Below are 18,407 nucleotides of genomic sequence, written 5' to 3'. Positions count from 1 at the left end.
AAAGAAGAACGCGCAAGGTCCTGATGATATCCTGGTAGAAGTATATAAACTGGGGTGCCACCAACGGTCAAACAAGCTGCCCGGTTTGCCTGAATTTGGACATTTTCCTTGTCGCTGGAAGCTTGGAAACTGCGAAGTTCACGTTGATTAGCAAAGGAAAGGAGTCCCTTACGAGCCGTCTGCATACCGACCCCTGTATATTTTAACACGGCCGGGAAAGTTCTCGAAAGATTTTTCAGGACTTATCCCCAAGGCAGTGCAGGTTCAGAATAGGGTGACCCAAGCTGGATGTTGAATTGAGGCACACAGCTGCCAATCTCGATGGATATTGTTCCTCATAACGTTTGATTTCAGATATGCCTTCGATTCCGTAAGATTGATAGATATACTGGGCACTTTAGAAAATTCATCACATTATTTGGGAGAACGCTCTCTGTTCTATGAGACCCTACAGGGCCAGAGGAGGATGTAGATCACGTTGCGGGATCCGTCCTGGGGTCGGACCTCTGGAACGATAGTCTGCTAAGACTCGACATGCTGGAAGAGTCGTGCCTGGTCGGTTATGCAAATCATGTTGCGGCACTTGTTGCTAGACGCGTCGTTGAACAGCCGTAAAACAGACTTGGCATATTAATGCGACGGGTAACGGGATGGATGATTTCTGATGGTCTCAGCTTTGCGGTGGAAAATAACCGGAGTAGTCATCTTGAGCAGAAAGAGAATCTCGACCCTGCGTCCTATATTGATCGGCGAATTGACTATAGAATCAAAACCAGTGGTTAAATACCTTGGTTTAATGCTCGGCTGGATGATGAGCTTTTGCGAGCAAGTCAAAACGCGGCTGGAGTCTCCCTATTAAGTGGGCTAATGGCAAATGTTGGCCCTATATCTACCAGAATACGTTTTCTTATGGGGGCAACGCAGTCTTTTCTGTTCTACGGGGCGGATGTGTGGGCTTATGCAACTTTCTTTGCAAAAAGAGTTAACAGGCGGATGGATTGTGCGGGTCAACAGCACTATAGATCCGTAACTGAATCGAAAGCATGGTGGGGTTGATTATTTTCTTACTCAACTTATAAGTGGACATGGGGGATTCCAGTCTTACCTACACAAGATAGCGAAGGCAAGACCACTTGATTGTGTGTTCTGCAATGAAGTAGTGGACGACGTTATGCTCGGTGGATCGGTGGAAAGACTCCAAGGGTTCTTCGAAATAACAATTCCCTGACTTGAAGGCTCTCTAAACTGGCAAAGCGGGAGGGCGAGGTCCCAAGTAATGTATCAAATGGTTCCAGGCTAGTTCTTTAATGACGGGGAAGTGTTTAGTTGGTAGTTGGACGGCGTGCCTTTGCGGGGGTCCAACACTTTGAGCTGAACAGCGTATGATGCAGGTTGTTCATCAAGGGAATAGTATGATGAAATTAAGAAGGATTTGTAGTAGATTTGAGTAGCGCATCAATTAGCGCTTAATGTTAGCATATTTCCGAACTGGGTACTTAAATTTCCTGAATTATCTAGCATAGTGTCGTTGGAGCACGGATACTTTTGCGGAACTGTGCTTAGGTTTGAACGAATCTGGGAGGATGCAATACACTTCACTCAGCAGCAAGCTAGAGTTTCACCTTCGTGGTTGCTAAAATTCACAATGACCTCATGATCACAAGCACGTTCCGAGGTTCATTGTGCATCCATCTGGTTGTTCCTTCTCGTAGAGTTCGAATAGGCAAGGCTGCGTAACCGGAATTACCAAGAAAACGTTCAATGTCACAGTGGAAACCGTTGGCAACCACCTGAAATGTCGAAGCTTCTTAGATATCCTTTGACGGATCCAAGGGAACACAAGTTTAATGCTAGGGTGAGTCCCGATGGAGTATCCATCCTTGATTTCGTTACAGAAAATGGTATTTTTGTGGATGTAAATACAATTTTTCATATGATTAGGGCGACAACCATAGAAAGGAGTGGTACAAGGATAATTTTTTTTGGATTTACCTAGCTTAGGCAAATTTGGATCCAATTTAGGATCATTCTACGGATCCGATTTTGGGCTCTATTGGTAATGGTAAAAAATCTAACATTTGAAAAGCCTGGTTTTTTTTTTCTAGGTGTCGCGCTTATAGGTGGCCTAGCCAGACCAGATCATAAAAAGCTATTAAAGGCTAGTAGAAAAAGGTGCTACGAAAAATGCGATTTGTTTAGTGGTTTCAGATGTCGGCGACTCAGCTAATATCATTTGTATTTAAACCTTCCTATTTTGCTGATTTACCCTCTTGCAATTAAATATAAAAGGGACGTAAACAAAAGCTAGGATAAGAATGACTAAAACGCGAAAAGACAACCCTTTAGGTTAGGGCCAACCCCAACTATTGCATCTAAACTCAATCATTAGTTGTGTCCTGAATGAATTCCCAATCAAATTACTTTAAATAGTGTTCAGATAGCTTCATAAACTTTTTCTGGCCCACTCGATAGAAACGGTTGCCTTAAGCTACTCTCAATTCGGTGCCAATATAGTCAATCAATTTGGTATTCAATCTACTCTGGTCCTCCAACTCAATTTGGGCTAACGTGTGGCTACATGCATACCACTTGGCCAATTATTTCTGCTAATAGCCATCACAAATCGTTTCTTATCAAATTACCTGACGAATCTCCAATCATGCAAATGCCAACACTTCGGGTGTTGTGCTGGAGGGTAGGTGACCCCATCGAGTTAAAGTCTCGAACTTGGTAAATGTTTCCATCGTCTCCGATTAGGAAATCGTAGCCGATATCGTCCCATCTATTATTTGACATATGCCCATTTTGTGCTGAATGGACCGTAGTAGCTTTACAGGATTCAGGGCTGTAATATGCTGCCTGGGGTGTTGTAGCTCCTTGTGCTGCTCCTCCTGATTTTGGCATGTGATGAATTACAACGTAATTTACTGGGTCCCGAGATGTAATACCTTCGAAAGGCAATTTTGTAGTATGGTCGAAACGAGTAACGATCTCTACACCGGCAACTGTTGATGCTGATATTGATGCTGTATCTGAAAGATGAGATGAGGTGGGTTAATAGATTGAGAAAAGGTTTTGCAACGTGTGGGATTACATGAGTAAGTGAGAATCACAAGAGTTATTAGGTTCGGTCCCATATTTTTTCAGTCACTGTGGGTTCGGTATTCCGCGGAAAGCTACTTTCTGTTTCAGCGGAAGCTAATCTCAGAATGGCTCTCGGTGGTGATAACTGTAATTTTTATACTTTTTTGAAATTGTAAGTCATCTTCTCCGGGATTCACAGATAACTCTCTCATAGTCTTCCCTGAGCGCCAGCCGACCCTTATTGTGGAATTCTGAGGTTTCACACTGTTTGTTATTTACAACTTTTTTGATTTCGGGAATCACCGTCTTAGAGTGCACAGGTACAGTGAGTGGAATTAGGAATTATAACCTCTCAATTAGCTTTCTATGCCATATTATAGAAGCAAATGCCGGTCCGCTGAAGTCATTTAGTACCGCTTCTTAAATCCCCTTTTGTTTCGTGAGAAAGCTGCATTATTTAAGCATCCGCCTCGGCTGCATTTCATCCAACTAAAAGAGGATTAGGATAACAAAACCGATTCGAAATTGAAGTATCTGAAGTGGGTCCTGAGTGAGATCATATTTCAGTGTCTCTTAATTATTTCGATGCACTGTCAATGGAATAAAAATTATCTTTGTTGTTATTTTTATTTCCCACAAGAGTTCGTTTTTGTAAATACTCGTACATGGAAAAAAATACATCTGAGGTCAGTGAAAGATTTATTGGCTCGTGGTACACATACCAGTCATCATTACATGCTTTTATGCGTTGTCTAGTGAAAAATGCTTGGTGCCATCTTAGACGGTGGTAATTATAAATGATTAGCATATTCTCAACCAACATAAACTGGTTAGATTTTACTGAATCTTAGAATGGATATTAATTAAAAGAACCTCAAGTGGTTGTGTTAATTTCTAATAATGGGAGTTTTTAGATAGTTTGAGTGGAAACTTTTCTATTACGATAAGAAAAAACTCGTTGACCCCGAAGGCCAGTGATGTGTGATCATAATGCTCTCTCAGTCATTGCTTCCGTAATGTGGACCCAGTGAGAGTTCTACAATTCGTTCAGGGTGAATTGGATGATTCATGTGAGAAGTCTACAGCTCGTCTACTTAAATCAATGAGATAATTGAAAAGCAATCGACTGTAAATAGGTTAGTGTGTCAGAACAAATCAGAAATCGGAGGTCATGCTTGACAGTCAACCGTTTTCGAGTTAATTGGCTGGGGCGAAGAAGGCAGAGCCCTAAGTGGTGGTTTTAGGTCCAATCATTGGCATGAGCCTAAAAAATTTGGTTAGGTCTCTTCGTTTTACTGCTGGCACCCAAGCAAGCCTAAAGGATTTGGTTCGGTCTCTTCATTTTACTGCTGGCACCCAAGGTTATTCAAACCTCCACCATGTCAAGTACACGGCAACCAGGAAGTTGAGTAGATTATTAAGGCTCCCCTCCGACATGACCTTGTCGTGGTGAGGCAACTTGTCGTAGTTTACTACTACATTAAAGGTGTCTAAAAGCATATGAAGATGGAAACAAAGGATTGTAACTCTCCAATTGGTAAGAAGTCACAGACTTCGAATCTACCCGCGACTTTGAGAACTCCGGTCGTGGCCAAAGCACGGATTTCGGAGGTCTCATCAAATCCATGTTTCCCACGAAGAAATCTGTGGAAGACAGTCTCTCCACTTCAGTGGAAAACCTACACCCGGTGTCTTCGGGCCGGTCAGCCAGAAAGGATAGTACAGCAACTCCCTTAATGAGAGGAATTAATGACTATGGCCGGCCTGTCGGTGACACAGTTGTCTAACTCTTCTAAAATACGGGAGAGGAAGGCTAAGCAGAAGGAAACTTTAGTCGCAAAGGAGAAAGGATTACAAGCTTGCCTGTTAGAACCTTCTCCTCCGCCTGTACCTGGAAAAACGGAAGAAAGGAAAACTAGTAATTTGGACGCAACTGGTCTAACACCGATGTGTGAAAGCAGATCCATACAGCCCGGACACAGTGAACCTTGGAGGGCTTCTGGCTAACGGCAACGGAAGGCACTGCGAAAGAAGGCGACGTTTCTTGGGAATGAGGACATGGACGTTACTACACCATCAAGTGTGGCGATATCCAGAGAAATCGGACACAAGAAAGCGGAACTTTCGGCTAAAAGTGAGGACAAGTTCTAACTCCGCTGAGATCCACATTAAACGCGGCAGACTTATGGCTACAAGATTTAGTCAAATTAACCTGCAGCATGCCAAAGCTTCTTCCTATCTACTAGTGACAAAGCTGGCAAAGTACTGTCCTTATATATTTCCGGTTCAAGAGCCATGGGTTCGTTTTAACAGAATCTTTGGATCGGCCAAGGGGACTAGGATCTTCTTCGATGAAAGATCCTCGAGACAGATGGCCTGCGAAGTAAAGTAATTGTCCCAACAATCTGCACTTCAAAGTTGTTAGATTTGATTGGAAACTGGCGAGTGCTAGATGAAGTCTCACTCTGAGATCATCGTTACTTAGAATTTAGTCTGACTATTGCAGGCGAACAGTATTGAATACAAAGATGGAATCCTAGGAAAACGGATTAGACAATGTTCAATGAACTTCTTGGCAAGAAAGTTGAGCTCCTTAAGCGACTAAGGACTCCTTTAGCGATAGAAGATCAATTGGAAACTCTGAATAGCACACTTTTAGGGTGCTTTGAAGAGGCTTGTCCTATTTCTCGAGGCCTACGTGGTAGAACGGTTCCATGTTGGAACTAAGAACTGCAAAGAGTCAGGAAATCAATCAGAGGACTTCTAAATCGTGCTTGCGAAAGCAACAAAGATGAAGACTGGCTAAACTTCCGCAACTCACAACGTGAATGTAAGAGGCTCGTAAAACAAGGAGGATGTGAGGAGCTGGTAGATGAAAGGGAAACTTGCACGCTGTGTAGAGTCCTTAATAAGGATGAGTCGGCCAAGCTGGACTCTCTTAGAAAATCGAAAGGTAGTTTCTTGAACTTCAGAGTTAAGTCTATACAGACTCTCTTGGAAGTACACCCACCGGGAGTAAAGGTCTCAGAACTGGGGAGAAGAGAATTGGCGGTTTGTACAACACGAAGATGTTGCAACGAGAATTGGGATACTGCGAGTGCGGTTGTTACCAATGAAAAGGCGAGAGCTGCTATACTATCATTTGAACACTTCAAAGCACCTGGCATGAATGGCATCTACTCAGCGATGCTAAAGGAATCTATAGAGCACTTAGAGCAACTTCTAAGAAATATTTTTCGAGGATGACTTGGTTTGGGCTACGTGCCTTCCTCTTGGTAGAAGGGTAAGGTAGTCTTCATACCAAAGCCTGGGAAAGATGACTATTCTAATCCAAAGAACTTGAGGCAAATCAGCTTAACATCATTTTCGCTGAAATATCTGGAGAGACTGGTTGAGCGTGACATTCGCGAAAAGGCGCTAAGGTTGCACACACTAAATGAAAACCAACATGCTTACCAACCTGGAAAGTTCTGTGAGTCTGCTCTTCATTTTTGGTGTCAAAGATGAAGGATGCAACTCTGAAGGGTAAGTACGCGATGGGGGTGTTCGTGGACATTGAAGGGACTTTTGACCGTGCGCCCTTCTAAAAGTTCTGTGATTGACGAGACTCTTATAAAGTGCACTATGCTAACGCAGAGATTGCTGTGTGCTGACGTGGGTGTTAATCGCTAGTTAACAACGGAAACGACGAAAGGCTGTCCTCAAGGAGGTGTGCTTTTGCTACTTTTGTGGAGCATGCTGATCAACTCACTACTATGCGAACTGCAGAATCTATCAATACACGTTCAAGCTTGCGTGGATGACATAGCTGTGCTGGGTGTTGGTCGAGATCTTGGAATGTTGTGTAGAAATACAAAACGCGCAATTGATTTGATTGACAGGCATGCACGTTCAGTAAATCCAAACAAAATCACTATGGTATTATTTACAAAAAGGAGGAAACTGGGAAACTGAATGGTCTTTGCCTTCCAGAGATGAGGGGTACAACCCTTCAACTCTCCGAAGAAGTGAAATATCTGGGAGATATTCTAGATAAGAAGCTTGTTTGGAACAATGTAGAGATAAAGATGAAAAGATCTCTCCGAGCTCATAGGCTGTGTAGCCGGGCCTCTACCTCGACATGGGTACTTAGGCCTCAAGTGAAACAGAAGAGTTTTCGCTGTGAACTAGCCACACTGCAAAGAACTGTGTGTCTGGGTATTACCCTTGCCATGAGCACAATATCCGGTGCGGCTCTGAATGCATTACTCTATTTGCAGCCCTTGGATTTGTTTATTCAGAGCACTACAATGAGAGCAGCTCACAGACTAATTCGATTAGAGCTTGTGCTGAGGACTTTCTTGTACTTGGGTTAAATGCTGATTCATAGCCACCCTCCCTTTACATGGTATCCAATTTAGGTCAGCTCGACAGTTCTTGCTGATATAACCGTTCGACTTGCCGCTCCCTCATTACTTCGTTTTGAGCTGGTGCACCACGAAGGCAGTGCTTGGCTTTATCTCCTCGATAAGCCGACACATAACCTAGCCTATTTTTCTCTCCCTGTTGTCAGTAGTTGTGCTGTTGTGCTGACTCTGCAGTTTACGTCCCACACCAGACTTATCGTAGCATTTTTGCCGTTGACTTTTTACCGTGCGTACTCCGTGATGATCTCAGCTATATCCTTGCAGACTTTAGCGGTCTTCAGTCTGCTAGCCCTTGCTTCGGCTTCCTGTCCTAAGGACTTTGAAATTTGTATGTGGTTACATCCTTACCATAATAGAGAGTTTCAAAAACTCCGAGGTGCGACCTTTCCCCAGGATTCCACATCTTCCTTGAACAATCCATTTTCTTTTTCCGGAATTGCGGTTACGTGAGTTTCGCCGTGGAGCTTCCGCTATCATCACCTGCTCTACTTTTTTGGGGAATGAGCCCTTTTTCTCTTTAGGAGTTTGCTGTCCTGTTGATTCGTTTAACCATTTGGCGCTTGGCTCATTTTTCGATCGACGTTTTCATTCGTTTTTCATCTTGGGTGTTGCAGTACGCCAACTGGTTGCGCCCATATCAGTAGGGACTTGCGGAGAATTGAGCTTCTTCTGATGAAGGCCGTTGATTGAGCCGGTTCTAGTTTCTCCCATATGCTTATAACATTAGGTTCTATAGTAGTCAAGGCTCCAAATACTGAAGTACTGCGACGATGTCGGTTCTGGGTTTCCGATGTCCTGAACGGTAATTTTTCTCTTCTCTTCCCCTCCATATTCGGTTTTATTTCTGGATGACCTCCCCGCAGCCAATTTTTATTTACGAATGTGCATTTTGCTCCCACCTCCCATTTCAGGTGATGTTAAAGCCAGAAAGCAGGAAATAATTGAATATGGGTACCTAGATTCTGTTGCTTCACGGATAGACATCTGTGCTGCATTGAAAGAGCAGAGGCACATAGGGCATTATAAAATGGATGAGGAGTCATATGGAGGTACCCGAGTTGCTATTATTAGTTGCCTCTCGAAGCAGCGATTGAATTGATTATATGTGCAGAATAAGGGAGCAAGTACCACTAAAGAGATGCTTCAGATATCTTAATTTTGGCCACCTTCAACCACTGCTTTGGAGCTAAAAATCTGCTATTCCAAACGATTTGAAGTCCCACGTAGACGTTCCAATATAGGCATGTGGAAAGCAAGATATTCAAGAAACGAGGTTATCCCGTGGAGTAGTGCTTTATAAGAGCAAATATCAGTAACGTCCCTACAGCGGTTACGCTCCCCTCAGTGCCAAAATAGCACAATATGAAGAGATGTTAGGTAATTTAGTGTTGGACGATGGAGAGTATAAAGGTATAAGATAATTGTTGGTAACTTCAAAGCGTGGGTCTTAGAATGGGGAAATCGAGTGAAGAACAACATCAAGTAGGTTAGGCACGATCGTCGGCCGGATATGGCTCAGTACTTAGTTGGTAAGAGGGATGCCTCAGCTGGTGGGTGAACAGTATAATTATAGTGATCACCATCCCATCTTTTTCAGTATTAGAATGAAAAGGATGCTTATCTGGTCTACGGAGAAGACATTACTCGCGGCTTAAGAGAAGTAAGAGAGTACGAAGCGAAGTGCGATGAAAAATGTAAGCCAGTTGTGTCACTGTTTAATCAAAGCATGTAGCGCTACAATGTTTCGGCAGCGTTTAAATCAGAGTAGGAACATCATTTATTGAACCTTGAACCTCGACGTTAAGATCAGTTTATCTGTAAGCGGTGGCAATCTGCCAAAAGGCAATCGGGAACTCGGAACATTGGGAGCTGGAAAAAAATACCGGGATCTCTGAAATAGTTCCAAAACTAATCTGAACCTGCATGGTTCTGTTTACAAAGTTGTGACTGAAACCAGTAGGTAAATATCGCCTTAAGTGACGTGTCCGCCACTCTTGTTGCAAGTTATTAAAATTCTTTACCGCATCTGCCTTGACAGATGGTGGTTCAAAAGGTTGCTGGTTGCTGGGGTGACTAAAGAGAAAGTATTAGAGGTAAAAAATCTTCGGTATTTAGCGAAATTCTGAATAAAGGTGTCAAGTTGGCTGCTAAGGCCATGTCGGATTGGTTCATAAGTGTATTTGAATCGTACATGATGGAAGATATGTTTTCCGCCTAGCGGAATTGAGGATGTTGCCACTGAATTCCCAAAAGCTTCTTCTTGTTGACCTATCTGTCTTTTAGACAATATAGGGAAATTGGTGGAGAAGGTGGTATACAAGATATTGCTCCCGTTTCTCCAGCTAGAATGTGGTCATTGAGGGCAAGAGTATGGATTTTGTCGAGCGCATTTCAAAGCCGAAATAGTAATAGTCATGGATCTAGCTCGCGAGGCTGATAAATGCTGTGCAGTGATCATCATCATCATCAACGGCGCAACAACCGGTATCCGGTCTAGGCCTGCCTTAATAAGGAACTCCAGACATCCCGGTTTTGCGCCGAGGTCCACCAATTCGATATCCCCAAAAGCTGTCTGGCGCCCTGACCTACGCCATCGAAATGGTGGTCTTCCTCGTCTTCTTTTATTGCAATCCTGATTTTCTTTTTATTGAAAGTTCGAAGGCACCGACCGTGATGGGTTAGGGAGTTAGTTTCGTCCGTGAATTGCGCTTCTCCGAAGTCATCACTTTTTCAATTGTTAAAAAATGCGTCCAATGAGAGTAGAAACTTCCTCATTGCGCTAGTATTGACGAAATAGAATTTAAATTGGCAATGAGTGCATTAGTCAAGCGGGAAGACCTAAATTAAATTTATGCGAAACGGCCGGGCCTGCATTAGGTTTGTTAACAAAATTTGAACTTCTCCTGCTTTACGATCCCCAAGATCGTGTTTCCTCATCACATGTCCGATCAAGGTGTTATCAGAGCTCACCTCGTTATTCAGACCACTCATCACGCCCTCTTTGGACTGCAATTGCTCATAGAAAGTCTCCTTCTTCTCTACATCGGAAATCTCCGTTGACACATATCATTGCCTTTTTGAGATGTTCTTTATCCTGAATTGAATCTCGCAGTTAAAAATCTGTTTTAGCGGTTCCCCAGACATGAGGGTGTATCTAGCTAATGCGGTAAGCATCAATCCGACGTCGAGCTCACGCTTACTTCCATCAGGTTTGCCAGAGTACAATAGCACAGTGCTCCAAGAAGCAGGGAAGTGCTTTCCAGAGTCTCACCATCTTACCTGGCTTAACCCCATGAAGCATCGCTGAAGTTGAAGCAAGCGAACATGCTGGTTAGTTTCGATACTGTCAACGAGGAGCGTTCGCACACTCCAAAACCAAACTACTGAAGGCGAACAGTGTTCATCACCATTTACGTTGTCGCCCCTTAGAGAAAAAAAAGTTTTCTGAAATTTAAAAATAGGTAGAAGCAACAGCACTGCTGCATTTGCTGCGCTTATTCTTGCCGCTCCCGCCTTGCAACTTTACGGTATCCTTTTCAACTAAATTCATTCTCCGTTTCTCGTACAAACAGGGTGCTTCATATCCCACAGTGTCCATCGCAACCATTCCCACAATAACACTCGCTATTTCACCTGAGATTGGCCTGAGGCGCTGTACACTCTTAGCGCCACTAAGTAGTAAGCCATGTTTCCCTAGATTGGTGCTGGCTATAATAGTGAAAAGCAAGCCACTCTGGCCACAAGTAATCTTCGCCAATATCTTGGGCCTCCAATGTAAGGCATTATCCGTGCTAACGATACGCTGGCAATTGCCATTTTCTCACAAGCATAGTCCAGGTATCTCTTGAAATTGATCAATACCTCGAGGTATTTGATAACCGGCTTTGGAGTGACGTGACCAATACGAATACTAGTCAGGTTGCTTCTTGACGACAACCATGACTAGATTATCCGTGAAACCGATTATCATGTGCTCCGTTGTCACGGAAAGGACGAGACACCACTTTACATCATGTTCCACAGGCGAGGACCTAATAATAAGCTCTGTGGTATTCCCACCGTGACGATATACTGCTTAGGTCACCCATCCATATTTTACCACAGTGTTTCTAGGAGCTTAGTCAAGTATCTAGGTACACCTAGTTTAGCCAGTGAGCTTTTTATCCATTCCCAACTGACTGGATTGAACGCATTTTTGAAGTCGAATTATACCACAGGACAGCATTTTTTGGGGGACACTTCGTCCCGAGTCGTTGAATGAGCTTGCCGAAAACCAAACTCTCGCTCCGATAGGCAATGCAGATGATCCATTCTAGCATCCATCCTACCGTATCGATAAGAAAAATCTGGCGATATGATGATGGATGTCCCGTTTGCTTATTGGGTTTCGGTAGCAAAACTAGTTGTTGCCTTTTCCATCAAGCGAAGAAAATTCCTTCTTACACGCATGGCTGAAATACGCTGATAAACTAGCCGGGTCTGGTCTAGACAGTGGGTTGAAGGGATTTATTGAGAGTCATGTCTCATCCGGGAGTCTTATCATCGATTCTCCGGCAAATCTTTGCAAGTTCCTCATTAGTTACCGCAAGTATGGTGAAGACGTCCAACTCTTGTTTATACTTTTTGCATTCTCCTTTATGCAGGGAGAAGAGCGCCATTACTATATCGAGAAAAAGATGAGGGCAGGTAAGTTGTGTTATCTTATTCATAACATCACTCTACGCTGTTCCCCGAAGGTTTTGGTCTACCTTCGCGTAAAGTTCCTTCAAGCATTGTCGCTTAGTGGCGCATATGGCCTACTTAAACCTATGTTAAAGATTCACGTATACTTCTTGTTTTTTTTTTTTTTTTTTTTTTTGATACCTTCGCAAATTTGTGGTCTTTGCGGACGGGGGATTGTTTTACGAATTCCCACAAGATTAACTGCTTGTAAAAGGCGACTAAACGGGATTGACAATCGAAGCGTTAACAATGCCCCACATAAGAACTGACCTCATGAATATCAGTTTCTGGAGTCTGCGCATTCTGGTCCGTCGAGAAGGAGGAGGGACCCGAATTTTCTCTCTAGGGTCTTGTCCATGTGTGAGCAGTATGCAAAAAGGTGTTGACCAGTCTGTTCATAAGGGTATAGGGAAAAGGCAAAACGCAGCAAGCGTTTCTCGAAATCGATTAAGAGTAAGGGCAGCGACGATCTAGACTCCGCGCACTCTCGAATTCTCCCCTCTACCAGTGGAAGAACCAGGTCTGCAGTGATTCGTTCAAGGACCACGGTGAAGTGCTCCTTCTTCAGCTCGGACGAGGAGTCATACGTAAACATCCCTCAGAGGACCATCGAAAGATTTACGTCCACATGCTAGTTGTTTCGTAATGTAGTATATATTTCCCTGATCAGCGTAATAATTAATTCCTTTCTTCACTGTGCACACTTCGTTTAACTTGCCGGAATTTCGTACGGTATCCAAGCTCAAGGATATTATGCTTACAATCGCTTTCAGCGTTCAGTAGAGCCTCCAATATCTTCGTCTATCGATTCGCTTCCAAGATGCGGAAGTCTGTCTAATCTTGTGACTCCTCCCATTGTCAACGTTAAATTTAATGTAAGTGGCCCTTGAATTATACTTGTTAGAAAACATCCAGTAACGGTATTACCCAGGCTAGGATGATACCGAACGCAGATGTGTGGTTTATTTCTTGGTGGTTCAGCCTCAGCCCTGAGAAGAGGGGAGAAGAAGAGGCCAGTTTTCCTGGGCCTTAAAATCTCGCAGAGGCCCGAAATGCACACCGGAATAGCTAAATTTGAAGGGATAACAAAGGGTTCCGCATAATTTTCAACCTGGGCCGGATTTTTCCTCTGAGGCCCTATGCAGACCTTCCTCGGCAACGGTCTTCTCCAAATCGAGCGCGAATTCTGGTTATATGAGCTGGACATTCTGGGCTCAGCGAAGTGAAATGGAGGGACCCTGGAAAGTATTCTTCTCCTGTGCTTTGATAGTCTGGAAAACCAAGCGGCAACAGACCCGAATCCGAAGTGGTATTGCGGCTGAAGACTATCAGAAGGTGCGTTCTCATAACCTGGGCCCCGTCTTCTGACATGCTTTTGACATTAAAATTCCGGTCCAGGTTAAAGAACACAACAATTGTGCAGTGCTGCACACAGTTCAGTGGTTCGATGAGTTACTTCTGCGTATGGGGGCCTCATTCTTGTTGAGTAGAACATCCAACTTGAGCTGAGCAGGGGGTACTGAGTTCATGGGCATCGTTAATGCGTTGTCTCTTAAAGTCGGTCTCACGGTTTCAACGGAGAAATCCATCACGATGTTGCTCAAAGACGATTTAAGTCGTTCGTCGCTTATCAAGTTGAATGGGGCTACCGGAGAAAAGTTTTATACTGAGGAGTCACAGTCGATCTCAGATGCTCAGATGCTGCTGAGATCTCAGGGCGAATGGAGTCTAAGCAGGAGAATTGCTAGATCTATATATGTCGGACTCTTTGACATGTGTTATGCGTGTGGGTCCCCTATGTTTTATGAGTTTGCGATGACCGTGGGCAGGAGACTGTTCTACGGCTGCTTGTGAGTGGTGTTGCTAGTGTGCCTTCGTATGTCATATTGTTTCAATTGATGCCATGCAAGTGTTGTTGGATGTTCCTCATCTTGATTTAGAGGTAGTCCAGCGCGGCATCGCCGACAGGATCACGAGTTTGTTAGATTACAGGGTTTTATATAAATGCCAGATTAGATGGAAGGAAAGTGCAATAGCTTGGTTCAGAGATGAGTACGTAAAATGTATGTCTCCTAGAGAAAGGTTTATAGTGGATTTCGAGTTTGGGATTTGTTGCCCTTTGACGAGTTATGGTCTACAGTATAATGGTTGAATGGCCATAGTGGCGGTGATGGACAGCCACCAGTTCCGCATAATTTATGTTGGTATTGTCTTTTGACATCTTTTGTGTTGTATTGTATGCAGAGTGATGGTTTACTGATGGAAAGGTTTCGTGGCAGTTCTCCACACCAGGCTAATTTCAGTCAAGTGGTTGAGCAGTGCCGTCCCCACGTAATCGAGGAGGCGGATCGGATCCGGATCTGCAAGGGACTGATCTGAGGTAGCTCTCGTCACGAAGCCTCGCGGGAGGTTATCTGATACTATGAAAATCGCGATGGTCTACTAAGAGTATATACTCCAGGAGAATTCCTAGAGGATGTATTCTTGGCCCGGCTATTTATGGTTGGACCCTTGTGGGAATTTCATGGTGGTTTTATGGTCGATATGGCGGGCAAAGCTCCTTGGGGGTTCAATCATGGGGTTGCATTGTACAACTCCGTGGCCGTACACCTTCGTTGCAGCAGGGATGTTAGATAAGTCCCGCATCCACTGGTATGATTACTGAGTCTGCGCTCAGTATGCTAGTTATGGCGGGGATCTGATTGGGTCGTCAAATCAATCCGTGTATTTATGTTAAACCACGATTAGCCAGGTACTTACGTTGAATCGCCCTCAGAAGCGATTTTCGATGTAGTGGGCAAGCAAGTATGCTTTCTATTAGTAATTACACGCAGTTCAGGAGAGGCTTCATAAATGTGACATTGTGATGTTGATAGTTAATTTGAATGCCAAGGGGGAGTCGACAATATCTTGCTCGGGCAACTGCAGGTAACTCACCCGAGACTATTGATGAGCATTGAACTACCATGAAAACTGCCTTTCCCTAAAAGGATATTACTAGTCCTCCTGACTTCGGAAGTTGATGCGGTTAGATGTACGTAAGGAGCTGAGAGCTTTGTTGATGGTTGCATTACTGGAGACAAGAAGTGCCTTAACTGAAGGAAGCTGCTCGGAATAACACCTATTTCGCCACAGTGTACAGTATCACTAAAGAACGCGCATTGTAAGCTTTTATGTGGTCCCATGAAGTATGTTAAGGGCTATTTAGGAGCAGCTGAAGAGATAGAAACAAGACTTCTCCGTGATTGTGAATTGTGTTACATCTAGTGATGTGGAACTCCAGATGCGTGACGTGAGAAAGGGGCAAGTTCTTAAGACCTCTTTACCTTCCTGAATTGACTAGGACAGCTGAACATACGTAGATGCTGGCAGATCCGAGTGATCAAAAGTTGTCAATTTTTCTAAAGTGAAGTGTACTTCTGCGCACCTGGTTGTCAGTAATGGCCCAAGATTTTACTCCGAATTCGGGCTCATCACAAAAAAGCGTTCCGTTTGAGTTTTCAATCTAATTTTCAAATTTGTTTAAATTTTAACCCCTAAATAACGCAGTTAGCATTCAATGAAAACAATGGTTTGCTAAACGAACAATTTTTTGGGATAATATTCGGAAATTTACATTTATCAAATCAAACTATTAATATTTTATCAATAAATGTACTTTTGCTATTTCTGCTTGTATAATCCAAACTAATTTGTTCCATTTAATTACTTTCCATGTGAACCAAAACAGGTTGCCTTTCGGAAATAATTGGACGAGCTCACACATGATTAACTTACGGGGATTTTTCACTATCTACGCACACATGTGCACTTGTGCTTCAAAGTATTAGATAGATTATAAGTTTTTTTCTACATACTTAGAATCAATTCGAAATTTGGGCCCATGATTGTTATCTTATAATTTTAGCAAGACACCGTGAACAGAAATTTCACTGAATAGCTAGAATTGCTTTGAAATTTAATCAATTAGGGCAGGGTTAATAGTGTGGGCAAGGTAAGGAAACTAAGTCACAGCATTTGATAGATATTTTATCAACGGTTTCCAGTAGTTTGGTGGTATAACGCCGTCTCTTATTTTAAGTTTCTAATTTTTCTCAATTCAATTAATAAATAACAATGCAGCTTCTGCCACTGAATAGTTCACGGAGCAATCACCTTGCTAAGTTTACAAACAAGTTTCCACTTAAGTAAGCCATACAGAAAGGGGATTTTTTCGGAACAAGGTAAACGCAATTCAAAAATAACCACAAAAAATCAATTGACCTTTAGAAAACGCAAATAAAAAATTATAGGGGAAGGCCATTTAGAAGGCTTTACAATCCCACGATTATCTTTTGAAACAACATCTTCACGAATTAGTATTATTGTGACTATCAAAAGAACTATTCGTCGTATTGTACTGTAAACTGGATCACAGAGTGTACTCAGCAAAAGCCTGAATATGCCGCACTCATGATCTGAAATAAGCCCAAATGCATACTATAAAGTAATTTAGCTTTTTTTATGGATGGAGGTGGAAATCTTGAAAAGACACTGCTGTGCCACGTTGCAGCAGTTTGTGGAATTCTCGCCTCTTAAAACAAACTCCACTTTTCCGCCCATACCCCGACGGGACCACGGGGAGGCTCTTCAGCAGCACCAGTAGAACACGCGTCCCTTGCATTACCCTTTTTCAGTCATAAATCTCGGACAATGAGGCATAATAGCTCCAGACGTCCAGGTGTAGTATCACATTTGGGAGAGTCGTGGGATTTTTTCGAATCGGGGGAATGGGAGAACGTTTCTGAGAGACTTCTAACTGCAAGTTTCCGGTTCAGGTTAAGAAGCATCACAATTGTACACTGCTACGCATCAACTAAACGTAGTTCAGAGGAGGCTTCCTAAAGGGGGTGACATTGTGATCGTGATGGGTGATTTGAATGCCAACGTGGGCTCTGGAAACAGCTTGCTCGGACAAATGATGCGGAAACACGATCTTGAGGACCGCAATGGTAATGATTGGAGGTTCGTGGATTTCTTCAACTTCCACCACCTCCTCGTTGGTGGCGCATTGTTCGAGCACAGAACCTGCTATAAGGTTTCAACTGATCGACACCGTACGATCAGATCGACTACTTCGCGATGGACAGTATATATTGGAGCTGCCTCCTGGATCTGCCAAACATCGACATTGGCCTCGAAAGGGATTACTTCTGATGGTCGTTTACGTTTGCTTGCGCTTTGCGTCTGCCACTTCTCTCAGGGTTAGAGAGCTGCCACTTCTCAAGTTCAACATCGACTATTTGTATGACCCAGCTGTCGCTTTTCGGCTTTTCATCCACGATGATGAATAACTGACGAGGTGGGAAGCAAACTTAACCACTATGTTTTTAACCGTATTACATCCGGTGAGTTCCTCCTCTTGTGGATGAATTGGCTAGTCACCGTAATATGCGGATACGGGTTGTTCCTCCAAGTTGAAGATAAACCATTTCCGCCATCAATGCACTCAAATGAAGTAAAGCCACTGGGCTTGACGTTATCCTCTCAGAATTATTTATCGTTGCACCTGCAGTTACTTCTGATCGGCTGCTTCCACTCGTACAGAAATCTTGGGAATCCGAGATCTTTCCCAAAGACTAGAAGAAGGGGATGTCCGTCAAGATCCCGAAGAAGAGCACCCATTTGGAGGGTGGTAGAATTTGGGAGGATTTAGAGGTCCAAAGCGGAGTGCGCCAGATTTTCATCCTTCAACCAAGACAGCATGAAAAATGTCACCGATAGCAAGAAGAAAAAATATCGGTGACATTTTTCATGCTGTTTTAGTTGAAGGACGTGGAGGAATTCAATGTAGGATGACATGTTTCCTCAAATACCTCGACTACACTGATGTCGCCTCTTTGTTCTCTCGTCTAGTCATGGGCCTTGGTCAAATGGATTTGGAAAGAGAGTCGAGTAGAGTTAAGATAAACACCAACAATGCCAAGGTTCTCAGTCTGACGGGTCATCGCACTCTCGCTATGTGCATTAACGAGCAGAGCATCGAAAGCGTCGATCAATTTGTAGAGGAAACGACGTTAGATCCGCTTTCGCTGCCTTATCCAAAATCTGGAAATGCAGTTATCTCAACGCTAAAATCAAGTTGAGACTGTTCTGTGCTAGTGTTCTTTCTGTGTTGTTATATGGTAGTAGCGCATGGAAAGTGACTCCACTGTT

The 18,407-nt window shown here is 43.4% G+C and overlaps 2 protein-coding genes across 2 annotated transcripts in view; one reads left to right on the top strand and one right to left on the bottom strand.

The window, feature by feature from the left end:
* Positions 1-3,227, bottom strand: part of LOC119658691 (peptidoglycan recognition protein 3-like) — a 75,997-nt gene extending 72,770 nt beyond the window's left edge. The window contains exons 1-2 of the mRNA XM_038066276.1: positions 3,095-3,227; positions 2,643-3,032 (exon numbers count right to left, since the gene is read on the bottom strand). Of these exons, the coding sequence (XP_037922204.1) occupies positions 2,643-3,032; positions 3,095-3,137 (433 nt within the window). The 5' untranslated portion in view covers positions 3,138-3,227. The remainder of the gene's footprint in view (positions 1-2,642; positions 3,033-3,094) is intronic.
* The window catches only part of LOC119658690 (trichoplein keratin filament-binding protein), a 167,329-nt gene that overhangs the window by 125,888 nt on the left and 23,034 nt on the right, over positions 1-18,407 (top strand). The gene's annotated exons all lie outside the window — the stretch shown is intronic.

The sequence above is a fragment of the Hermetia illucens genome, chromosome 6 (assembly GCF_905115235.1).
Source record: "Hermetia illucens chromosome 6, iHerIll2.2.curated.20191125, whole genome shotgun sequence".
Taxonomy (NCBI): domain Eukaryota; kingdom Metazoa; phylum Arthropoda; class Insecta; order Diptera; family Stratiomyidae; genus Hermetia; species Hermetia illucens.
The sequence above is the reverse complement of the archived record's forward strand: the minus strand, read 5'-3'. Positions and strand labels throughout refer to the sequence as shown.